The sequence below is a fragment of the Rhinoraja longicauda genome, chromosome 9 (genome assembly GCF_053455715.1).
Source record: "Rhinoraja longicauda isolate Sanriku21f chromosome 9, sRhiLon1.1, whole genome shotgun sequence".
Taxonomy (NCBI): Eukaryota; Metazoa; Chordata; class Chondrichthyes; order Rajiformes; family Arhynchobatidae; genus Rhinoraja; species Rhinoraja longicauda.
In genome coordinates, this window is record NC_135961.1 from 40757721 (window position 1) to 40784024 (window position 26304).

The 26304-nt window shown below is 44.5% G+C and overlaps 1 protein-coding gene across 2 annotated transcripts; it reads right to left on the minus strand.

The window, feature by feature from the left end:
* Positions 1-402: 402 nt before the first annotated feature.
* Positions 403-25960, minus strand: LOC144596657 (uncharacterized). Of its 2 annotated transcripts, XM_078405269.1 has the most exons (15): positions 25889-25960; positions 22934-23038; positions 20455-20501; positions 19693-19857; positions 17632-17768; positions 17287-17426; positions 16073-16312; positions 15389-15518; positions 14800-14938; positions 13532-13639; positions 10540-10626; positions 7693-7841; positions 5664-6501; positions 1877-2022; positions 403-1082 (listed from the first exon to the last, which is right to left on the minus strand). In XM_078405269.1, exons 2-15 carry the CDS (start codon positions 22950-22952, stop codon positions 941-943), a joined length of 2487 nt encoding a protein of 828 aa, XP_078261395.1. In that variant the 5' UTR covers positions 22953-23038; positions 25889-25960; the 3' UTR covers positions 403-940. The 2 variants fall into 2 exon arrangements, with proteins under 2 accessions (XP_078261395.1, XP_078261396.1); XM_078405270.1 differs by lacking the exon at positions 25889-25960 and having other exon boundaries at positions 22934-23655.
* Between the last annotated feature and the right edge of the window lie 344 nt (positions 25961-26304).

Genomic DNA, 26304 nt, shown 5'->3' on the forward strand with positions numbered 1-26304 from the left:
CCGTTAGCAAGGGAAAGGTAAGAGAAAATTGGACGTATTTATTATTTTATAAATGATATAGTGTAATTACATGCAGGTGAAAATGCCAAGAGTTAGTTCACAAACTTCACAATTAGTAACATGCTGTTCACAGTACACTGCATCCCCCTGTCATTAACAAATCCTGCAATCTCTTACCCCACCTCAAGTCTCAGTCTCTTCCTTTTCTCTCTACCTCTGTGAGGACTGTGATCCTCACCCTCTCCCCAAACCCAAACACAACCAGTTACGATATAGTGACGGAGTTTATCAGTGATAACCATTCAGGTGGGATCACTCTCCCACACGAGATGGACACAGAAGACCCAGAACATAAAATGATAGTCTTAACTCAAGAATTTTAAAATACATTCATTCTTTAATGTTTATGTTTTAACATAAAACTGGGGCAAATGTTAAAATATATTTAAACTTAATTGAGTTTGTTCACATTTCCACCAAAAATGACCACATATTCTCTAACCCGAATTAATTGCTTTAATGTAGTGCTTTTTTGTGACGGTTCAATGTACCGGCATCTATAAAATGTTAAAAAACAGATTGATGTACAGCAGCTAACAACATTGTGTAAATTGTTATGTGTACTGGCATGTTTTTTGTCTCCAAAAAAATACTGATTTAATGTGTAATTTGTACGGTGCCAATGAATCCAATTTCTTTTGTGCACGTATAATATCCCAAGTTTGTTCAAATTTATAAACATTCTACAATCAAAACTCATTGTTGGTTGTCTAAAATCCTCACTGATCCGTCTGAGATGGAACAACAACTTGGCCAGGTCCATTCAATGAAACTAGTGCATGTGGGGAAAGGGTAAAGCTTTGCACAAAAATTAATGTCCACAACCAACGAATTGCCTTTGTTTTTCTGTAAATTTTCAGAGATCATTCCAAATGTGAGATTAGACGGCAGTGCCACGGTCAAAGGTGCTCACAGGGATAGCCCTCTCTTCAGATTCTTGGCTTCCCGCAATCGCGGTGTCCTGTGTGTGAGTGTTGTCAGATTTCTGCTTGCTCTCCAAACTGCAGGCATTTTGATTTGACCTGAAACATGCAGACAAATCGTCTCCTGACAAATTCACAAGTACTAAGAACAAGATGTTGGAACGGTGAAACATCAGGTAATCTGGCTCATTTGTTGAATTTAACGATTAGGTTAAAACCATTAGAACATATAATAGTACAGGGGACACAAGCAACTGCAGATGCTGGACTCGTGAACAGAACACAACCAGCTGGAGGAACTCAATGGGTCAGGCAACATCTGTAGAGGGAATGGATAGATGTTTCAGGTCTGGACCTTCAGACTCTAAGTAAATTGTTGTGTTACTTCCATAATTGGTTGTAATTCATTTTTGCTATAGTTACATGAGCACAAAATAGTAGTTTTGAAGATGTCTGAAGAAGGGTCCTGACCAGAAACATCGCCTATACATGTTCTCCAGAATTGCGGCCTGATCCATTGTTACTCCAGCACTGTGTCATTGTAAGCCAATACCTACAATTCCTTGTATCCACAAAATAGTAGTTATTAACAATTTCCTCTGCCCAGTCACAGAGGGTGTCAATATTTCAGGACGTGGTGGGAACCTGAGGTGGAACAAATTAAGCTTAACTGACCCAAACCGAACACCCTCCAACAACCCTCCGAGTTCAAGTGTGTAATAAGGAACTGCAGCTGCTGGTTTACACCAAAGATAGATACATATGCTGGAGTAAGCAGGTCAGGCACCATCTCTGGAGAAAAGGAACAGGGTAATGTTTTGGGTCAAGACCCTTTATCAGAAGACCCTTCACCGCGCATGACTTTATGAATCATGTTTTATAGTTTGCCTTACTTCTTCCTGAACAACTTCCGGAAGGAGTTTCTGAATCCTTTCTGTTCCTGTTTACCGCTTTGTTCGCTAAAAGTTGTCTGCTTACTTTCCTCCTCCTTGTAGAATTTGCCTGACTTCTCAAAAGCAAGGACCATGGCAGAATTATCCTGAAATAAAAGTGGAAACTGTCACTGATCACAGGCTGTGAAGCTTTCACCTCCATCACTGCATATAGCTCAATATTGTGCCACCCCGCTGCCTAATCCCGTTTTGTGCAAGAATTAGGGGAATAGGGGGAGAATAGATAGGGTGATCGCACAGAGTATTTTGATTGTTTTCTCCGGAACGCCAGAAGCTAAGGCGAGACCTGATAGAAGTATATTAAATTAAAAGCAGCATAGATAGGGTAGACAGTCAGAATCTTTTTCCCCCGGGTAGAAATATCAAATACTAGAGAGCACCTTTAAGGTGAGAGGGTCATAGTTTAAAGGAGATGTGCGGGGCAAGTTCTTTTACATAGTGGGTGGTGGGTGCCTGGAATGCACTGCCAGGGGTGGTAGTGGACACAGATACGATGGAATAATCAGGAATTAGAGGGCATAGGTTTAAGGTGAGAAGGGAAGAATTTAATAAGAACCTGAGGCACGACTTTTTCACACAGAGGGTGGTGGGTACATGGAACGAGCTGCCAGTGGAGGTATGTACTATAACATCATTTAAAAGACACTTGGACAGGTCATAGATAGGAAAGGTTTAGAGGTATATGGGCCAAACGTGGGCAGGTAGAACTAGTGTAGATGGGGTATTTTAGTTAGCATAGATGAGTTGGGCCGAAGGGCCTGTTTCTGTGCCTTGAGACTCTGACTAGTTTGTGATGCAACTACAACAACTACAACTGGTACTTCAATAGCAAAATCTCACAAAGGATCTCACAGGCATTAACCATACAAAACTCGACAGTGGTCATTGCTAGGAGATGTCAGGGCATACTGGGGCTCAGGGTACGTTTTAGAACATAAAACAGTGCAGCCCAGGAACAGGCCCTTCGACTCAAATCTCACCAAACTTGCCCACATAAAAATCTAAATAACCATTTTGCGACCAGTACCCACGCGAGCGCAACCTGCATGAGATAGCCCAGCTGTCGGCAGTTGTGCAGCAGGAAACAAACAGAAACACAACTGTTGCTGCATTTCTGGTGTCGACAAAGTTACAAATTCACAATGTTAGTGTTGAACGGTTTGCCAAGGTAAACTAATCTGATCTGCCTGCGCGTGAAACATCCCTCCATTCCTAAAAGTCTCTTAAATGCCACCATCATATCTGTCTCCACTACCACCTCTGGCAGTGCATTCCAGGCACCCACCACCCTCTGTGTAAAAGGGCTTGCCCCACACATCTCCTTTAACCCTCTCACCATAAAGTTATGCCCTCTAGTATTTGATATTTCTACCCGGGGGAAAAAGATTCTGACTGTCTACCCTATCTATGCTGCTTTTAATTTAATATACTTCTATCAGGTCTCGCCTTAGCTTCTGGCGTCCCGGAGAAAACAATCAATGTCTGTCCAACTGCTCCTTGTGGCTAATACCCTCTAATCCACGCATCATTTCTGGTAAACTTTTTCTGCATCCTTTCAGTTTAGTTTAGATACAGCCCAGGCACAGACCCTTTGGCCCACTGCGCCGACCAATGAACTCCGCACATTAGCATTATCCTACACACACTAAGGACAATTTACTTATACACCAAGTCAATTAGCCTTTAATCCTGTACGTCTTTGGAGTGTTGGAGGAAACCAGAGCTTTCCAGAAAAAAACCACGCAGGGCTTGAAAAACGGGAGATTGTTCAGAGAATTCAGGACACGGGGTGGATGTTTGTTTACACACAGACCAATTGGTGTTGAGGAGCATTGACAGCTGATTTGAAGTGCGAGAGAAAGTTGCTAATTGTGTTGATAAACGCAGTGAAATAACTTTTTTTTCTTTTAAAAATACGTGTCACAGTGGCATAGCTGATGGAGCTGCTTCCTCACAGTGCCAGAGACGCGGATTCAATCCTAACTACGGGTGCTGTCTGTGTGGTTTGCGCTCTCTCCCTGTGACTGCGTAGGTTTCCTCCAGGTGCACTGGTTCCTCCCACATCCCAAAGACATGCGTGTTTGTAGGTTAATTGCCCTCTGTAAAAATGGCCCTAGTGTGTAGGGAGTGGATGGGAAAGTGGGATAGCATAGCACTAGAGTGAACGGGTGATGGTCAGCATGGACTCGGTGGGCCAAATGGCCTGTTTCTATGCTATACCTCTAAACTAAGCTAAGCTTGGAGAAAAGATCTGTATGTCTCGGTCACTGCAGATATACACGGGTAAGAGGCTTCATTCGCAAAATGCTGGCTCCTCTTCTTCAATACTAATAGTTCCATTGGCCCCAGGAGAAGTTGAACGAAGGATGGAAATTTACACTGCAGGCTATTTGGCCAGTAATATCTGTTCTAGACAAAATACACATATGAGGCGGCCATTTCCTCCCTTGCTCATTAATTCCTCTACTTCCTCAGAAGATTGAGGGGATTTGGTATGTCAATGAATACTCTATCAAACTTCCATAGCTGTACGGTAGAGAGCACACTGACTGGTTGCATCACGACCTGGTTCAGGAGCCTGAAAACCGTGGCCTCCAGGCTCCAGAGCAACTTCTTCCCAGCAATCATCAAGCTCTTGCACTCTGCACAACACCAACCTCAGCAACCATGATCTTCTATGGACTGTGTCTTAGGTTGAACTACAGACTTCAGTTTTCCACTAATTATAGTCTATTTACCTAGTATTACTGATTATTGTACAATTGATTATTGTACATATATTTGTGAGTGTCGGGTGGCGCCTTGCTAACAGTTTTTCTTGTCCTTTTTGTCTTTTGTTGTTTTTAGTTTGTTGTTAAATGTATGTTTTAGTGTATCTTTAGTTTTGTATTATGTGGGGAGTGCGGGAAACCTTTTAAATCTCTTTCCTCGACGGAGATGCGACTTTTTCCGTATCGTATCTCCATCCGCACTGCGGCCTAACCGAGGAGCTGGAGGCCTCTTGCTGGGGATCGACTTCGGGAGCTCCAACCGCGGGAGCCTGCGGACTTAACACTGTGGAGCTTGCGATCCCTTTGTCAGGGACTGACTTCGGGAGCTCCATGCCGCGGGAGCTTCGATCGCCGGCTGCAGAGTTTTGATCGCCCCGACTGCGAATGATCCGACTGCCCCGACCATGGGAGAAAAGGAGGGAAGAAGATAAGATTTTATTGCCTTCCATCACAGTGCACTGTGGTGGATGTTTATGTTAATTTTTATGTGGTTATCTGTCTTGCTGCTTTTTTGGTATGACTGTATGGCAAATCAAATTCCTTGTATGTTCTTACATACTTGGCTAATAAATTCTTTGTACCTTGTATCTATCTTGGCCCTGTAAAACTGCAGCAAGAAAGAGTTTCATTGTTCCGTTGACCATACACATGACAATTCAACTCCCTTGAGTCTATGCTGGTTCATAAATGAATCCCATCCCATTGGTTTCCTGTAAATATTCACCCACGTTCTCTATAACTCCCAGCAGATTCTATCACTCACCGACACATTAGGGACCGAGCCATCAGGATTTCCAGACAATTAGATGCAGATAATCGGAGTTTTACCTTAACTTTCCACCAATTTCATCACTCTTGTCCGAAACAGCTGACTTACTCCATAGCTCTTGAGTTAGGAATTTTGAGATCGAGACCACAGGATTATCTAGATAAGAGAATTAAGATGGGTACATTACTTTTTCTGATTCCATCCATACATCTGAAGGTTTGGATTTGGGTGAGGAAGAGATTTCCTTTTGGGAGTTTTTCATTCTCGATGTACTGATCTGAGATGAGTCAAATACTTTGGTTTTCAGAGATGGGCTTTCAGAGTTAGTTAGCATTAAGGAGATGGGAAAGTTCAGATTGTCACGAGGGGCCGGTGTGAAAACTTTACTGGAAAAGCCCTCGGAATTGGGAACATCAAGCACGTCAATGTTTGCTTCATGGCAGTAGAGCCGGAACACCTTGTTGTGACCTTCTTGGCCGACAGGGTGTGGGGCTGTGAGCTGTGAAGAGTAGTCTATGGCTTCCGACTCGCTGGCAGAAATGTCGTCCAACGTTGTCGTGAAATGTACATCCAAACTGGAATTAGAAGATTGGACCGAGCTTTCGTCTAAACAAGAGGTGTCGTGAATGTATTCTGCATCTTCAAGGTTAACTGGACTTTCATATCCTATCTTTCCTCTCGAGGCTCCAGACATTAAATGTTGGGTGTCAGGAGAAAGGTTTTTTCCACAGTTCACTGAGGAGCATATTGGATTGGTGATGATTGAGCTCTTGTCTGGTTGACTGAAGGTGGACCTTGTCTTGTTCGCATTGAACTCATCCTTGGTTTTCCTGGGGAGAGGTTCTGTCTTTGAGGCCACATTTGCTGGTGGGGATCTGTACTCTAGCCCTAGGTCACTGGTGTAAAGTAGGCCGGGGTCAAGTTTATCGAGTCTTTGGTGTCTCCTGGGTGTTTCATCCAACCTCGGACATTGGATCTGCTCAGTGCCTCTTGTCTTGTTCTGTGGGGCCGCCGTCATCCTGTGCCTCAAATCAAAATAAAAGTCTTGGCTTTAATTACTTCACTGCTTTGGTCCTATTACTTATTCTATGAACCAAATCAAACAGAGTGGGTGGTGGGAAAATGGAACAACTGTCCGAGGAGGTAGTTGAGGCAGGATCTATAACGGCTTTTAAAAGAATATTTGATCAGGTACATGGACAGATGCCACTATTGTGTTCTATCATGTTCAGTTTTGGTCACCCTGCTGAAGGATAGATGCCATGAAGTTGGAAAGAGAACAGAGAAGATTTACAGGGTTGTTGCTCGGGCTCAAGGGCCTGAGCTAAAGGACATTGAGGGGTTATCTTGAGGGGGGATCATGAGGGAAATAGATAGGATGAATGCACAGAACCTTTTACCCAAGGTAGGGGGATACAAGAACCAGAGGACATAGGTTTAAGGTGAAAGATTTAATAGAAACATTTTCACACAGAGTGGTGAGTATATGTAACGAGCTGCCAGAGGAGGTAGTTGAGGCTGTTACAATAACAACATTTGAAATGCTACAGGTACATGTAGAAACAAGGAACTGCAGATGCTGCTTTACCACAGCAAGACACACAAAATGCTGGAGTAGCTCGGTGGGTCAGGCAGCATCCCTGGAGAACATGGATAGGTGACATTTCACGACCCGAAATGTCACCTATCCATGTTCTCTATGGATGGTACCTGACCCACTAAGTTACACCGGTAGTTTGTGTGTCTTTCCTTGGAGAAATACATGGATAGGAAAGGTTTAGAGGGATATGTGCCAAACATGGGAAGGTGGAACTAGTGTAGATGGGGGACCTTGGTCGGCATGGAGTGTCTAACTCTGACGGTGGAACCACCTTAATGGTGAAGGAGCGTGTTCCCTCACACACTGACCCCCCTCCTCCACCCATCAGCCACCCCCCGCACCGTCTGTGGAAGAGGCTGCTGTTCCCAGGGTGCCCTCAGCAGTCACCACACAACCCGGAGTGGAGACAGGTCACCCCAAACCCTCGGGGACCTCCTAAGGAAAGACAGTCATTGTAATGGTGGCACAAGGAACTGCAGACGCTAGAATCTGGAGCAAAGCACAAAGTGCTGGAGGAACCCGGCGGGTCAGGCAGCCGCTAAGGAGGGAATGGACAGATGATGTTTCGGGTCAGGACTCTTCTTCAGACAGTAATCCTAGTGGTTGAGTTGCTCACCTGTTTGAGTGTTTCCTGCGTTGTTTAAGCAGCTCTTCGTTATAGCGGAGTAAATGGCTGCATTGAGAAAGGAAGATTCTGAAGTGCTGGATACATTTTGGCAGCAGGTAACAGTCAGGGTGGTTTGGTTCAGTGTGTTTGAGCATGTTCTGTTACACCAGAAATATAAAGAGATAATGACTTGCAACTCACTCTCTCCACACAGCTTAGAGAAAGACTCTCTATCTACTAAACACTACAAAAGTCTTTTACCCAGGGTAGGAGAATCAAAAACTGGAGGACATAGGTTTAAGGCGAGAGGAGAAAGATTTAGTGGGAACCTGAGGGGCAGTTGAGGCAAGTATAACACCATTTAAAAGACATTTGGACAGGTACATGGATAGGAAAGGTTTAGAGCGTGACGGGCCAAACACCGGCAGGTGGGAGCAGTGCAGATGGAGCATCTTGGTCGGCAAAGACGACTTGGATTGAAGGGCCTGTTTCCGTGCTGTGTGACTGTGACTCTGCAATATCAAGGTCGTTTTTTAATTAAACAGCAAAGATTCTTTCCAAACATTTACATCAACTTGAAGAAATCTGACATCTTTTAGTGTCACTTGGAGGTAGATAACATTGATGTAGCTGTGATCGATATGGGTAAATATCATAGTACCAACTCTTTTGCATAGTACATAGATGGTCTTGACCTGATGTTTGAAGAGGGGATGTTGAGCACAACTTGATTCATGCAGGTGGGGAGTAGGTATAAAACATGCAGCTGGCCAACAGGAGAGAAGCAGTGACTGAAGTTAGAGTTAAAGGACATTTGGACAGGTATGTGGATAGAAAAAGCTCAGAGGGATATGAGCCAAACACGGGCAGGTGGGATGAGCTTAGATGGGGCATGGAGAGTTGGGCTGAAGGGCCAGTTTCTGTGTCATGTGCATCTATGTCTCTGCCCTGAACAGGTACTCATAATGCCAACGGTTGGTAGGATAAAGTTGTGCCCCTGGAAACCACACTTGCTGAACTGGTTCTTGTAGAGTCACAGAATCATACAGCATGGAAACAGACCCTTCAGCTCAACTTGCCCAAGCCAACCAACATGTCCCATCTACACTAGTCCCACCTGTCTGCGTTTGGCTCGTACCCCCCCATGTACCTGTCCAAATGTCTCTTAAATGTTGTTATAGTATCTGCCTCAACTACCTCCTCTAGCAACTCTTTCCATGCCCCCACTACTCTTAAATTGCCCCTCACGTTCCTATTAAATCTTTCTCCCCTCCCCTTAAACCTATGTCCTCTGGTTCTTAATTCCCTTATCCTGGGCAAAAGACTGTGCGTTTACCCGATCTATTCCTCTCATGATCTGATACGCCTTATAAGATCTCCCCTCTGCCTCCTGCATTCCAAGGAGTAAAGTCCTAGCCTGCCCAACCTCTCCCTATAGCTCAGGCCCTCGAGTCCTGGCAACATTTTCGTATATCGTTTCTGCACTCTTTCCAGCTTGACAACATCTTTCTGAAGAAGGATCCCGACCCGAAATGTCACCCATCCATGTTCTCCAGAGATGCTGCCTGATCCGCTGAGCTACTCCAGCACTTTGTGAACATCTTTCCGATAACAGGGTGACCAAAACAAGAGGTAACAGTTCAGCAGAGACACTTTGTACCAGAGACTACCTGCACACGAGATGCTGGCACTCTGTATCCCACCGCGAGTGATGCACCGGACCTTGGTGTGCTAAAGACAGTCAGCAAGTGTGAAAGATTGGGACAAGTGTTCTGCCTGTACATTAATTGGGATGTGGGTCAAAGCCCTTAAGTTCTGGGCGATTCCACTTTTCATCAGCTTTTAAGGTCGGCACAGTGGCGCAGCAGTAGTATTGCTGCCTTACAGCGCCAGATACCCAGGTTCGATCCTGACTATGGGTGTTGTCTGTACGGAGGTGTAAATTCTCCCTGTGACAGTGTGGGTTTTATCCGAGAGCTCTGGTTTCCTCCCACATTCTAAAGACGTACAGGTTTGTAAGTTAATTGGCTTCAGTAAAATTGTAAATTGTGCTAGTGCACGGGGTGATCGCTGGTCGGCACAGTCTTGAAGGGCCGAATGGCCTGTTTCCGCTATGTATTTCTGATGTTTAATCAGTTGTCTGATGACTTAATATGGTCAGTGAACCCTGATGTGTGAATGGTAAGTTCCAATTTCCTGGCAGTAACTGTCACTGAATTTGCAAAAGGTACAGAAGAGATTCACATGGAACTGCAGATGCTGACTTACAAAAAAAGGACACAAAATGATAGAGTAACTCAGCAGGTCAAGCAGCATCTCTGAAGAACATGATTGACAACATTTCAAGTTGGGACCCTTCTTCAGACTTTGTGTCACCACCAGGATGTTACCTGGGCTTGTGGGCTTAAGTTATAGCGAGGTTGCATAGGCTTGGACCTTTTTCTTTGGAGAGTAGGAGGTTGAGTGGTGACCTTATTGAGGTGTATAAGATCAGGAGAGGCATGGATAAAGTGAATGATCACAGTCTTTTTCTCAGGGTAGAGGATTCTAAAACTAGAGGGCACAGGCTTAAGTGAGAGGGGAGAGATTTAAGAGGGACCTCAGGGGCATATTTTTCACTCAGAGTGTAGTGCGTATCTGGAGCGCTGCCAGAGGAAGCTATAGGCGGATTTAATTATGACTTTTAAAAAACATTCGGACAGATATATGGATACGAAGGGTTTAGCGGGATATGGGACAAATGTAGGCAAATGGGACTGGCTCAGTATGCTAACTTGGTTGGCATGGACAGGGTGGGCTGAAGAGCCTGTCTCCATGCTGTACAGCTCTGACTCCTTGTGATATTGAAGAACTAACCTGGAGAAGCAGGATATATTCCTGGATGCGTTGAACTGGCTGAAAGAGCAACAGCAGCAGGTCTGGCCTGGACTTGGAAGAGTTGTCCTATGGAAAGAGACAGCAATTGTCACAGAGAAATAATGAATGTACAGAGAGACACAAGGAACTGCAGATGCTGGAATCTGAAGCCAAACACAAAGTGCTGGAGGAACTCAGTGGATCAGGCAGCACCAGTGGAGGGAGTCTGAAGAACGGACCCTACCCAAAATGTTGTCTGTCCATTCCCTCCACAGATGCTGCCTGACCCTCTGAGTTCCTCCAGCACTTTGTGTTTTGTTGCAGATTCCAGCATCTGCAGTTCCTTGTGTCTGCAGTAATTAACATTTACATCTCTAGGAGAAGAGGGAAGTTGTGAATGTTAACTATTTCAATAGAAGTTTGGCGAAATGTTAATTGTTTCAATAAGTTCAGAATAAAAACTGGTAGAGTTTATTAAAAAAAATTAATGACTCAACGGAGTAAAACATAATGGTTTTAAATGATAAATTTTGAAAATGTAACCTCATAAGGTTAACAAGTATACAAGAGTCAAAAGTGTTCTATTGTTATATGTCCCGGAACGGAACAGTGAAATTCTTACTAGCAGCAGTACAACAGATATGGAACAAATACATCATCATAGAGGATTACAGCGCAGAAATAGACCCTTCAGCCCAACTTATCCTTGTTGACCAAGATATCCCATCTAAGCTAGTCCCACCTGCCTGCATTTGGTCCATCTGAACCTTTCTTACCCATGTACCCATCCAAATGCCTTTTAAAGGTTTCAAATGACACTAGTCTGGAATGCCAACTTGGTCGGCATGGACAAGGTGAGCCGCAGAGTCTGTTTCAATGCGGCACATTGCTATCAATGCTGATTGCTGGTGTTTATACATTAGGTGAGTAAGCAGTATTCTCTGATTGTTTCACACATGGGCATTGGCAGGAAGCAGTGGAGATAGCTCGTGGCCTTATATGATTAGAACTTTTAAAAGACATTTGGACAGATTACTTGGTTAGTAATACATCAGGGAAACAGGCTCTTCAACGAGTCCAAGCCACCCATCGATTGTTCATTCATACTAGTTCTATGTTATCCTACTTTCTCATCCACTCCCTGCACACTAGCAACAATTTACAGACGCCAATTGACCTACATACCTTTGCGATGTGGGAGGAAACCGCAGCACCCGCAGGAGACCACGCGGTCAAGGGGAGAACATGCAAACTCCACACAGACAGCAGTCGAGGTCACGATCGAACTCTGGTCTCTGGCACTATGAGGCAGCAGCTCTACCAGCAGTGCCACTGTGCTGCCCTGAGATATATGGATAGGAAGGGTTTAGAGGGATGTGGGCCAAATGCAGACAAATGGGATTAGCCCAGTTTGCCAACTTACATACAGAAGAGTACAGCACAGGAACACTCTTTGGTCCATTTACAGGCCCTTCAGCACAGTTGGTCAGCATAGACCAGTGTGGTTAAATGGATAGGTCAAATAGTCTGATTCTATGTTGTGCAACTCTTACTCTATGACTCCATGAAATAATCTTTGATTAAAATCCTATGTGAACCCGTAGAATAATACTTTGAAAAATAAAACATCCATCCTTTCCTTTCCAAAGAAAATGATAACATTAGTACCAGGAATTCTTTTTAAATTGCCTAATTCAGTGAAAGCACAAAAGGGAGATGAGCCTTATTTTAAAGGTGTTAGGAATGGTTATTTGATTTGGACTGCTTTTAACAGAATGGTTTATAGTGAGTATTAGATACGATCAGCAGTTCACAGATTTGGTATGTCAATGATTACACTCTTGAACTTCTACAGGTGTAAAGTGCATATTGACTGGTCACATCACAGCCTGGTTCGACAACTCGAAAGCCCAGGAACAAAAAAGATTACAGAGAGTGGTAGACACTGCGCAGACCATCACAGGTACTGACCTCCCCACCATCGAAGAGATCTACAGGAGCCACTGCCTCAAAAAGGCAGCCAGCATCATCAGAGACCCACATCACCCTGGCCGTGTTCTTATTTAACTCCTGCCATCGGAAAGAAGGTATAGGAGCCTGAACATTATAATGTTCAGGTTCAGGAGCAGCTTCTTCCCAACAACCTTGAGTATAGAATGTGGGAAGTCATGTTGCAGTTGTATAAGATGTTAACGAGGTCGCATTTGGAGTATCATGTTCAGTTCTGGGCACTATGTTATAGGAAAGATGTTATTGTGTTGAAAAGGGTGCAGAGAAGATTTACAAGGATGTTTCCAGGACTCGAGGGTCCGAGCTGCAGCGAGAGGTGGGACAGGCTGGGATTCTATTCCCTGGAGCCCAGAAGGATGAGGGGTGATCTTATGAAGGCATATAAAATCATGTGAGGAATAGATCAGGTAAATGCACAGTTCTTGCCCAGAGTAGGGGAATTAAGAACCAGAGGACATAGGTTTAAGATGAGGGGTAATGATTTAATAGGAACCTGAGGGATAGCCTTTTCACACAGGGATGGTGTGTGTATGAAACTAGTTGAGGCAGGTAGTATCGCAGCATTTAAGAAACATTGGACAGGACTGGATTGGACTGGTTCAGAGGATTATGGGGCAAAAGCAGGCAAGTGGGACGTTTTGATGGGCATGTTGGTCGGTGTGGGCAAGTTGGGCCGAAGGGCCTGTTTCCACATTGTATGACTCTATGACTCTATAACCATCAGGCTATTAAGCACTACAACCTCCAAATAGGCCCTGAACTAAAAACATGGGGGCATTATTTCTGACTTTGCACTATTATTGTTTATTTATTTGTCTCTTTTTTGTAATATATTCTGAACTTTTGTTTTATTATGGGTTTTACAGAGTACAATGTTTATATGTCTGTGTGCTGGTGCAAGTAAGACTATCATTGTTCTGTTTCGGGACATATGACTATAAAACACTATTGATTCTCTTGACCCAGATGAGGAGTTTGTCACCTCGAGTTGCCTGGTCAGGGTGAGCAATTCTCCACCGCAGATGTTTAGCACAGAAATGCATTCAGGGAGCTCCTTCAGATACATGATGTAATTGTCCAAAAACCTGTCCTGTAAACAAGCAAAATCACATACAAATTACCACTAAAACAAAAAAAAGGGTTTGTTGTTGAACATACATTAATGTTACAAAATGGACGGATGTTAGTTTTATTAAAATGTATGCTTTCACTAATCATCCTAATGACTTGTTTAATTTTAGAGACACACGATGGAACCAAGCCCTTCAGCCCACCGAGCCCATGCCAACCATCAATCACCCGTTCAAACTGGTACTTTCTCATCCACTCCCTAAACACTCGGGGCAATTTCAACGTTGAGAGTTTAAACTATCAACTCATAAAACATTCTGGTCGATAGTAATGACTAGTGAAAGCAACTTGTAACAAGCTTTTATGTATATTTCCTGCTTTTGGAGTCCCAAAAAGATCTTACAGAGATGTATAAAATCAAGAAGGGAACTGACAGGTTGAATGCACCATCCTTTACCCAAGGTAGGGAAATCAAGAATCTGAGGACAGGTTTAAGGGGAGAGGGGAAAGATTTAATAGGAACCTGAGGGGCAACCTTTTCACACAGAGGGTGGTGGTGGGTGTATAGATTGAGCTGCCAGAGGAGGAGGTTGATGCAGGTACTATCACAACATTTTAAAAGACATTTAGACAGGTACATGGATAGAGAAGGTTCAGTTTCCATGCTGTGTGACTCTATGAACTTGGCATTCTGTTCGGCAGGAAGATTGTGGGTCAAAGGACCTATGCCTGTGCAGTACTGTTCTATATGAACGCAATACACAAACACATTGCTAAACAGAGGAGGAAATTAGGGTGGCACAGTGGCGCAACAGTAGCTCACAGCACCAGAGGCAGGGGTTCGATCCTGACTATGGGTGCTGTCTGTTCGGAGTTTGTACGTTCTCCATGTGAGGAATACCCTCCATGTGGATTTTCTCCAGTTTCCTCCTACATCCCAAAGACATAAAGGTTTTGGAGGAAGAAGAAATTGGTTTCTGTAGTATGTGTAGGATAATGTTAGTGTGTGGGGTGATCATTGATCAGAGGGGACGCGGAGGGCAGAGGGGCCTGTTTCCACACTATATCTCTAAAGTCGAAAGTAATTGTATGCTAATAAATCACAAGCGATGCTGTCCAGCGAGGAACATATTTAACAACCGATCGAGCCAACATTTAACGATCTGGCTTCACACTTACCTCTGGGTTGTTCAGCAGTTTCATGAATATATCCCCAACGATGCTTTGCCACTGCCATCGACACACCCTCTCCTCCAGCGTGTACAGTAGAGCAACGTGGAGTTGTGTGAGTGATCGCAGGGAGCTGTGCAGGGCGCCACTGTGGACCAAAGGTGGTAAAGATCAAATGAGAAAGATAACTGGAGTCCACAAGGAACTGTAGATGCTGGATTCCAGTCGGGGCCCTTTTTGAGATTGATTGTGGTGGGGAGGAGAAGAAAGCTGGGAGAGAAAGCCTGGTGAGTGATAGAAACAAAGAACTGCAGATGCTAATTAATACACAAAGTGCAGGAGTAATCAACAGGTCAGACAGAAGGGTCCCGAAACGCCACCTCCAGAGATGCTGCCTGACCCGCTGAGTTACTCCAGCACTTTGTGTTCTGGTGAGTGATAGGTGGATACAGGTGAGGGAGGGTTTGATAGGCAGATGGTTGGATGTAGGCCAGAGATGAAAAGACAGAAAGTATGAGACAAAAGGATAGGAGAGGACGGTAACTATTCAAGTTAACTATTCGTTGCAAACTTTAACTTGGGTTTATGCAAACCATACCTCAGATTTTTGCTGTTGAGTGCGATGCCCTTTCCCCTGTTGGAAACATTGGTCTTCAGAATGAGTGAGAGGTAAAAGGCATACAGTCTCTCTGACTTCAGCAGTTCCACAGCAGTGTGCTGCCTTTTGACTAGAAAGTGCAGAGCAGAGACTGGTTAGAAAATATATATGGCTATTTTGATTATAATTATTTATCGGCTTCTGCATTTCATTCAAGTAGCTAACTCAAAAAGATTCAGAAGTACATCTCAATAAGGTCACCCCTCAGCCTCCTACGCTCCAATTAAAAGTCCCAGCCTATCCAACCTCTCCCTATAACTCAAGCCCACAATCCCAGGGAACATCCTGGTGCATCTCTTCTGCATCCTTTCCAACTTAGGTGATTTCCATTCTGAAGCCTCCACACTGCACACGACCTCCCCGTAATCTGGCAACCTGTTGATTTTGCTTCGATGAATTGTGGTCGATTTTCTTTGCATGTTCTCCCTGTGACCGCGTGGGTTTCTTCCGGGTGCTCCGGTTTCCTCCCACATCCCAAAGACATGCGGGTTTGTAGGTTAATTGGATTGTGTAAATTGCCCCTAGTGTGTGGGGAGCGGAGGAGAAAGTGGGATAACGTAAAACCGGTGTGAGAGGGTTATCGATGGTAGGCGTGGACTCGATGGGCTGAGAGTAAATAGTTACCCTGGTATTTTTCCTTCAAGTGTTGAATGTTCTTGTCCAATTCTGCAGTGAGATAGTTGGTTTCTAATCTGCTTTCTCGAGGAGCACATCTGTTTTGGTTCAATGCTTCGAAAGTGTCCATTCTATCGGTGTCAGCATGGTCCTCAAACTCTTTACTCAGTGCTGGGGATACAGTCTCATGTCTTGGATAAACAGTGACAGGTGAGTTTGACCTTGCATCCACATCTGCACTTTGCACAACTGAAACATAACCACATCTGTTAGACCATAGTATGGGTAGGCAAACACGTCAGCCTCCTATCCTCTGCAAACATCGTCAACCTTAGTCAATGCTTGGTCCTGGAGTTGGGATGTCATTATCTTTTGGTTCCCCCTCATGCTGGGTCTCCAGTTGTCTTTATACTTTAGACACACGGCGTGGAATCAGGCCCTTCAGCCCACTGAGTCTGTGCCGACCAGCAATCACCCCATACACTAGCACTAATGTATACACTAGGAACAGTTTATAATTTACAGAGGCCAATTAACTTACAAACGTGTATGACTTAGGAGTGCGGGAGGAAACTGGAGCATCTGGAGAAAACCCAGATGGTTTACAGGAAGAATGTGCAAACTCCATACAAACAACACCCATAGTCGGGATCGAACCCGGGTCTCTGGCACTATAAGGCAGCAACTCTACCGCTGTACCACTGTGCCATTTAGTTCACGAATGGTAATGAGAATGAGTGTGCACTGGATAGGAAACAATCATTTCTTCCTCTTCCCTTGGCCACTCCCCTCCACCCTCCTCCCCACCGTCCCCTTCCATCTATATTCATTGGAGGTACAAGGAAATGCAGATACTAGTTTACAAAAAAGACCCCAAATGACACCGATCCATGTTCTCCAGAGATGCTGCCTGACTCGCTGAGTTACTCCAACACTTTGTATCTTCTTTTATCTATATTCCATCCCCTGACTTCACATTTTGTGCCCCCCCCCCACCTCTCTTTCTCAGCTTTCTCCCCCCTACTCCGTCATCTGAAGAAAGGTCCCAACCCGACATGTGCCTGACCCACTGAGTTACTCAATATTTTGTGTCTTTGTGGGGGGGGGGGGGGGGGGGGGGGGGGGGGGGAGGGAGAGGGGGGAGAGAGGGGGGGGGGTGGATTAACTGGAAGTCTATTTCAAAGCACCCAATGGAGTAGAAGAAGTTGCCCTGAAAGCTTTACCTTTCTGGAAGGTGCTGTGGGGAAGACTCACAGAGTGGCGTTTGTGTAGTTTACACTCGTGGTGAGGATGCATTTTACAGCGCTGAGTTTGGTCGCCTGGATAATTCTCTCCTGTTTTCTGATATTCCCAATTCCACGTTCTGCGAGGAGAAAGAAAAATCATGTCAACTCCTCAACATTATTCACTTTGAGATCGACAGGCGAGTTGCTGGAAGACTGGAGGGTGGCTAATGTTGCACCTCTATTTAAGAAGGGTTTCAGGAAAAAGCCTGGAGACTCTAGACCAGTGAGCCTGACATTAGTGGAGGCAAGTTACTGGAGAGTACACTCATTCACTCCCATTACTCATTCGATGCTGAAGTAAATCCAATGTTTCTTTGGCCATGGATTTTGTTCTGTTGTAGAGTTTCAATATATGCTCCAATTTCCTTCTGTCTTTCACTCAGTTCCCTGGTTTGAGTGGTTGTTCCTTGAAGCTCTTCCTACAAAAGGAATCAAAGCAACATTTGACAGTTAGTTAACTAAACGATCTACGTCAAAAGCCTGCACTGTTGAGATCTGTTGAGATTCACTTTGAATTAATATTGCAAACTAAAACTGCAGAGAGAAAAATCTCACAACTGTACCCGCTTCTACAGCTTCCTCTGGCAGCTCATTCCAGATACGGACTACCACTGGTACGGTTTCCACTGAGATCCCTCTTAAATCTCTCCTCTCACCCTAAGCCCATGCCCTCTTGGTTTAGAATCCTCTACCCTGGGGAAAGATTGTGTGCGTTCACTTTATCCATGACCCTCATGATTTTGTACACCTTAATAAAGTCACCCCTCAGCCTCCTACACGCCAAAGAAAAAAGTCCCAACCTCTCCCAAAGGTCAAGCCTGCAAGCCCAAACATTGAAGAGACTTTTGGATAGGACAGGGATATGCAGGGAATGGAGGGTATATGGGTAACGTGCAGGCAGAGGTGATTAGTTTAACCTGGTATCATGTTCGGCACAGCTATTGTGGGCCGAAGGGCCTGTTCCTGTGCTGCATTGTTTAGTTTAGCTTAGAGATGCAATGTGGAAACAGGCCCTTCGGCCCACTTAGTCTGCGCCAACCAGCAATCACCTGTACACTAGTTCTATCGTACAAACTAGGAACAATTTACAGAAGCCAAATAACCTAAAAACCTGCACCTCTTTGGTGTGTGGGAGGAAACAAGAGCACCCGGAGAAAACCCAGTCACAGGGAGAACACACAAACTTCATACAGACAGCACCCAAAGTCAGGATTAAACCCGGGTCTCTGATGCTGGAAGGCAGCAACTCTACCGCTGCGACTAAATTTTGAAGGATGTTCTCTGTAACATCATAGTGAACTTGTAGAAACAAGAAATCGCAGGTGCTGGTTTACTAAAAAGTACACAAAGTGCTGGAGTAACTCAGCAGGCCAGGCAGCATTTCTGGAGAAGCTGGATAGGTGGATATAGATGGTTTGAAGAAGGGTCCGAACCCAAAACATCACCTCTCCATGTTCTCCAGAGATGCTGCCTGACCCACTGAGTTACTCCAGCACTTTGTGTCCTTCCTGGTGAATCGCTTCAGCACACTCCAATTTAATGACTTTCTCTCTACGCTTTCTCCTGTAACTCAATCCTCTGATCTCAGTTTCTTCACCACGGGTGAACGTGCCTTGATCTCAGCTGCTGCTTCACAGCCGAGGAACAGGATTAAATCATGATCTAATTCTGAGGTGGAGCGAGCTGGGGGCTGAATGGTTTACTCCCGGTTCCTTCCTATGTTCCGATAACAACAACTCTGGCAATTCAGCCAGAATAATGATTATTTCAAAATCTTTTCCCAAATGAACAGTAGAAAAATAAATGTGTGATTGTTTCTGCATCCTGATTACATAATGAACAACCCTGTGTTCAAAACCATGTGGATAGATCAGACTTTGCTGCGTATATTGCTGATTGAGAGTTGGAAAGCGAGTTTCCTGAGAGTGCCCCAAAATAAAATTGAAATAGTTAATTCTATTGTTATATGAAAGGTCATAGAAGGGTAAAACAGGAAGGGATCTATAAAGACAAAATACTCATTAGTGAAGTGAGCAGGGCATTTAAACAGCCTTTCTCTGCTCCTACCCCAATAGCAAAACACATCCAAGTTCAAGTTTATTGTCATCGGCAGGAGTATGGTGAGCTACAGGTACAATACAATTTCTTGTCTAATCAAACATGCAGGAACGAATCCAAGAGAGAAGAGAGAACCAAGGAAGTACAGATGCTGGTTCACAAAGTGCTGGGGTAATTCAGTGGGTCAGGAAGCATCTCTGGAGAACATTGATAGGCGACGATTTGGGTCGGGACCCTTCTTCAGACTGGTTATAGTAGGGAGGTGGGACAGAATTGAGTTTGCACCTTAATAATCATGACAGTCTCTTTCAGGTGCTTCAGCTGTTCTTGCCACTCCCGTCCACACGTCCGAACTCTTTCCTCCAGGAAGATGTTAACGTCCTCAACTCTGGTCAGCATCTGCAAGGTGCTCGCGAATGTCACTTTCAGTTCAGCTGCCAAGGCCTGCAACTGGGAAACACTGAAGCAAGTGAGACGGGTAATAACTTACAGATCAAGCTTTAGTTTTATCATTGTCATGTGTACCGAGCTACAGTGAAAAGCTTTGTCTTGTATGCTATCCAATCAGTTCAGGTAATACTAATAGATAAATTGAGTCAAACTCAAGTGCAATCGGTAGAGCAAAGGGGAAGATATAGAGTACAGGATATAGTTCAGTTTAGAGAGAGTTTAGTTTAGGGATGCAGCATGGAAACGACCCTTTGGTCCACTGGGTCTTTGCATACCATTGATAACCCATTCTCACTGCTATCACACTTTCACATCCACTCCCTACACAGTTTACAAAGGCCAATTGACCGACAAACCCGCACATCTTCGGGATGTGGAAGGAAACCAGAGCACTCGGAGGAAACCCACACGGTCACAGGGGGAGCGTGCAAACTACACACAGACAGCACCTGAGGTTAGGCTCAAACCTGGATATCTGGCACTGAGAGACATCAAGACTGGCCCTGTGAGCTTTGAGTGAACTCAAGGCTTGAGCACCAGATCTCTGGATACATAACAATAAATAAAATAAACTAAAAACAATATAAGAACACTTACCTGTGAAATCTGTAAGGCTAAATCAGACTCATCAGTGGCTTTGATTTCTGTAAAGAAAATATAGTGGAATTAAGTCCAAGAAGCTTCACTGTTTGGTGTTACAGAGTCAGTAACAAAAAATCACAGACATAAGGTATCATCAGAAAATTGTGGAGGGAGCTGGACTTGCTCTGAACTGGGATACACTGCTTATTGAGGTGGTGGAAGCAGATCCAACAGAAGATTTTTTAAATTTAGTTTATTATTGTCATGTGCACCGAGGTACAGTGAAAAACTTTTAGTTGCATGCTATTCAGTCAGCAGTAAGATTATACAAGATTACAATCAAGATGTCCAGTGGACAGACACAGGAAAAAAGGGAATTATGTTAAGTGCAAGAAAAAGTCCAGTAAAGTCCAATTAAAGATGGTTTGAAGGTCTCCAATGGGGTGAAGGGGTCAGGACCACTCTCTAGCTGGTGAGCAGATGGTTCAGTTGCCTGAATACAGCTGGGAAGAAACTGTCCCTGAATCTGGAGATATGCATTTTCACACTTCTGTACCTCTTGCTTGATGGGAGTGGTAAAGAGGGAGTGTCTGAGGTGAAACTGGTCCTTGATTATGCTAGTGGCCTTGCTGAGGCAGCATGAAGTTAGATGGAGTCAGAGGAAGAGAGGTTGGTTTGTGTGATGGTCCAGGGTGTGTTCACAACTCACTGCAATATCTCTTAGTCTTGGATGAAGCAGAAATTGCACGGTTGTTGAAGTGAGACTTTTGCCAAGACAAACATTGGAGCTATTCTCCATGCAACTTTTTCAGTCAGAGAGTTGTGAGTCAGTGGAATTCTCTGCCTCAGAAGGCAGTGGAGGCAAATTCTCAGGATGCTTTCAAGAGAGAGTTAGATAGAGCTCTTAAAGATAGCGGAGTCAGGGGGTATGGGGAGAAGGCAGGAACGGGGTACTGATTGGGAATGACCAGCCATGATTGTTGTACTTCGTGGTCCGGTACCTGTTGTACCTTTAGTGACTCTGGAAGGACCACAAGTACACGTGTATAAAAGGTTACATTGCTGGAGCTCAACTCCAGGCTGTTTATTCCGTGGCCACCTGCATCCAGAGTGCCCGCCTATCACACCAATCACTTATATACACAGGCATACAAAGTAGTCCTTGGATACACAAAGTAGTCCCAGCAATATCACAACATCCCCCTTGTCTTATATATTACAACATCCCCTTGTCTTATATAAAATGGTTTTCTTTACCATTCGAGGGCTAAAATATATTTAACAAACAAAACCAAAACACCATTGCTTTTTGCAAACAAAACCAATAACACAACTAAACACAATTGCTTTTTTTCGCCATCATGGTGGTCACTCCTCTGCGGAATTTCACTCATCGCCGGGTGGTCACTCATCTCCGTGTGGTCACTCATCTCCGGGTGGTCACTCACTCCGTGTGGTCACTCATCTCCGGGTGGTCACTCACTCTGTGTGGTCACTCATCTCCGGGTGGTCACTCATCTCCGGGTGGTCACTCATCTCCGGGTGGTCACTCACTCCGTGTGGTCACTCATCTCCGGGTGGTCACTCACTCCGTGTGGTCACTCATCTCCGGGTGGTCACTCATCTCCGTGTGGTCACTCATCTCCGGGTGGTCACTCACTCCGTGTGGTCACTCACTCCGTGTGGTTACTCCACAGATATATATACCGCTGCCACCATGTTGTACTTGGTCCGGTACCTGTTGTACCTTTAGTCCCAGCAATATCACAACAATGATCACATTGAATGGTGGTGCTGGCTCGAAGGGCCGAATGGCCTACTTCTGCACCTATTGTCTATTGTCTCTCATCTTCTCAGGTGAAAGACACCACAGTGGTTCTCCTGATTTGGTTGTACAATCTTAACTCAAACGTCAGTCCTTAAGAGTTCTAAGGCAGTGTGAACGTGTGCCAATACTGATGCACACCACAAAACATCAAGTGCTGGGGAAACTCAGCGGGTCAGGCAGTATTTGTAGAGGGAATGTGTAAGAAGGAACTGCAGATGCTGCTTTAAAGCGAAGATAGACACAAAAGGATGGAGTAACTCAGCGGGACAGGCAGCATCTCTGGAGAGAAGAATGGGTGACATTTCGGGTCGAAATCCTTCTTCAAACTGCTGGATTAGGGGGGCAGAAACCTGGACAAGGGAGGTGGAGGTGAGGCACCCTTTTGCCTCCTTTCCACCTCCAGCCTTCGTCGCTTCTACACCCATCTGGCAATCACTCCCCTCACCTGTATCCACCTATCACTTGCCAGGCTTCTGTCTGCTCCACTACAAACCGTCAGAAGAAAGGTCCTGACCCAACACATAGCCTATCCATGTTTTCCAGAGATGCTGCCTGACCTGCTGAGTTACTCCAGCACTTTGTGGTTTGCTCCAGTAATTTGTAGCATGCTTACATGTAAAACATTAGTCTGGGTTTATCAGCAACGGATGTTTGTCTCTCACTTGCCTTCAGTACTTTTCTCCATCGGTATTTCTTTAGTTGTTAAGCCAGTCACCTTCTAGATGGTTCCAAAGTCCTCAGCTGTCCCGTGGCCCAGTAAATAAAAGGTGCCTGTTGTAAAGATCGAGTTGTTTACCATCAAGCATGTGAGGCTAGAACAAGGTTTGCATGTACAAAGCTCTGCTTTCCCCGAGAAACTGAATCGAAAGCTGCCCAATTATATATTTTTTAAATACATACAACGGCATGGAAACAGTCCACGCCGACCATCGATCACCCGTTCACACTACATCTATGTTAACCCACTTGCTCATCCACTCCCTACACACTAGGGGAATTTAGTGCTAACGGAATCAAGGGATATGGGGAGAAAACAGGAACTGGGTACAGATTTTGGATCATCAGCCATGATCATATTGAATGGCAGTGCCGGCTCAAGGGGCCGAATGGCCTACTCCTGCACCTATTTTCTATAGAGGCCAATTAACCTGCAAACTCACACATCTGCTTAGGATTATTATTGTCACGTGCACCAAGGTACTGAGATGCTGCCAGACCAGCTGAACTACTCCAGCACTTTATGTCCTCTTTTGATCTTTCAAATACTGACTTATGTTTAACAGTTTTCTATTTATACTTCAGATTTATACCATCTTACATTTTACTCGTTTTCTACCAATTTTAGAGCAGATGATAAGATAACGAAACAAACAGAATGTCTCAAGTAGTGAAAATACCAGAGTGGAAATGATAACTGGCACCTAGCACATAAAGGTAAGAAAGTATTTGTAAATATCAAATAGGTTCAAACTCCTGGACCTAGAAATCAGCTCACCTCTCTGCCACTGGATTCTCAACTTTCTTACCCACAGAACCTCAATCAATGACGATAAAGACAGCACCTCCTCCACAATAAATCTCAACACCTAAAATCAAAGTGCACAGCTTTGTTTTGAATGCTATCCAATCATATCAGATAATACCATACATAAATACAATCAAGTCAAACTCAAGTACAATAGGTAAAACAAAGGAGAAGATACAGAGTGCAGAATATTGTTCTCAGCATTGTAGCGCATCAGTTCCAGAGAAAAGAACCCGGGTCTCTGGCACTGTGAGGCAGCAGTTCTTGTATTAAATGTAGATGTCTGTTCATATTACACAAAATGCTGGAGAAATTCAGTGGGTCACGCACCATCTGTGGAGGAAAATGGACAGAGGACGTTTCCCTTCCATGGGACCCATGAAGAGGACCTCCAACAGGCTGCAACACACAACGCCAGCAATAGGAGGAAAGACTGTACACCAGGAAGGTCCAACCACATCCCACCACCAGTACCACTCATTCATGCCCATCACTCCAAGATTGGCCTCTTCAACCATCTCAAGACTCACAGATATGACCCACCAGGAGGACAATCATACTCGACTCCCAGTGTCAGTGACAATTTTCTAATTCTCTCGTATCTAATTCTTCATTTCCAAAACTGTCACAAAGTGCTGGAGTAACTCAGCAGGTCAAGCAGCATCTTGGGAGGATATGAATCCATAAGGGCAGCACAGTGGCACAGCGGTAGTCTTGCTGCCTTACAGTGCCAGAGACCCAGGTTCAAACCTGACTATGGGTGCTGTCTGCAAGGAGTTTGTACACTCTCCCAGTGACTGCATGAGTTTTTTCTGGGTGCTCTGGCTTCCTCCCACATTCCAAAGAAGTACAGGGTTGTAGGTTAATTGGTTTTGGTAAAATTGTAAATTGTCCCGAGTGCGTAGGATAGTGCAGGCTGCTTGCTGGTCGGTGTGGACAGTGGGCCAAAGGGCCCGTTTGCACACTGTATCTCTACAGTGTAAAGATGTTGCCTGTCCTGCTGAGTTACTCCAGCGCTTTCACTTTTTTTTGTAAACCAGCATCTGCAGACCCTTGAGTCTACATTTCCAAGGTGTTTAACAATAACTCTTAATGGTATAGAAGTGACGTGCTCAATTATGTGAGTGGCTATTAGTTCAACAAATGTCGCAAATCAAAGTCAGAAAATAAAAGAGACCCTTACTAGCCAGGATTGTGAATTGTGAAAGGACTATCAAAATATTCCATTGATTGATTGAGTGATACAGCACGGAAACATGCCCTTCAACCCACTGAGTCCACACTGACCATCAATCATCCGTTCACACTAGTTCCATGTTATCCTACTTTCTCATCCACTCCCTGCACACTGGGGACAGTTTACAGGGGCAGTTAACCTACAAACCTAAACGTCTTCAGGATGTGGGAGGAAACCGGAGCACCCAGAGAAATCCCAAGCAGTCACAGGGAGAATGTGCAAACTCCTTACAGACAGGGTCTCTATCTCGCAAACATGGGTCTCTGGCGCTGTAGACAATAGACAATAGGTGCAGGAGTAGGCCATTCGGTCCTTTGAGCCAGCACCACCATTCAATGTGATCATGGCTAATCATTCTCAATCAGTACCCCGTTCCTGCCTTCTCCCCATACCCCCTGACTCCGCTATCCTTAAGAGCTCTATCTAGCTCTCTCTTGAATGTATTCAGAGAATTGGCCTCCACTGCCTTCTCAGGCAGTGAATTCCACAGATTTACAACTCTCTGACTGAAAAAGTTTTTTCTCATCTCCGTTCTAAATGGCCTACCCCTTATTCTTAAGCTGTGGCCCCTGGTTCTGCCTCCCCCAACATTGGGAACATGTTTCCTGCCTCTAACGTGTCCAACCCCTTAATAATCTTATATGTTTCTATGATCCCCTCTCATCCTTCTAAATTCAAGTGTATTCAAGCGTATACCCATGTGAGGCAACGGCTCTACCAGAAGCGCCACTGTGCTGCCCTGTATCAAGGAAAATAACGTAATAAAACATTTAATCGAGAACTTTTAGCAGAACATTTAAATTCTTTTGACAAGTATACCTATGCTTCAAACATTGAAAAAATTGTAAATTAAACTTACAGGCAACTCAATCTTCTTTCAGTCTGTGTTGAATCTTGCAGGACGTTTAAATGATGACTACTTGAAGTTTCTTGAAACAAGAGGCTCTGTGTTGTGTGAATGCAAGTTGTTTACTGAATATTTTTCATGTTAGAAATTGGTCATGAACTTGAAAAAGGAAGTTAGTATCTTGTGTCTGACAATTCATGAGTCAGTAAGCTGAGTTCAGATGCCAGAGTGACCATAATCAACAGAGTACCTTTTGTATCATACATTTTCATGGTCCCAAAGGCTTTTTCGGCTATTAAAGCAACTTAACAAATCTGCTGTGGAATTGTTGTAGTCATAGCGTCACAGCAAAACAGAACACAAAACACACTCTTCAATACACTGAGTCTGCACCAACCATCAACATCCCAAATCACACTAAAGCCACA

What these genes read in the sequence shown, in the direction of transcription:
- LOC144596657 (XM_078405269.1), bottom strand. An exon ending in TTTACTTCAGCATCGAATGA is followed by an intron (nt 17,427 to 17,631) that starts GTAATGGGAGTG and finishes TTCTCCTCGCAG; the next exon opens with AACGTGGAATTGGGAATATC. An exon ending in TATGGATGGAATCAGAAAAA is followed by an intron (nt 2,023 to 5,663) that starts GTAATGTACCCA and finishes CTTTTATTTCAG; the next exon opens with GATAATTCTGCCATGGTCCT.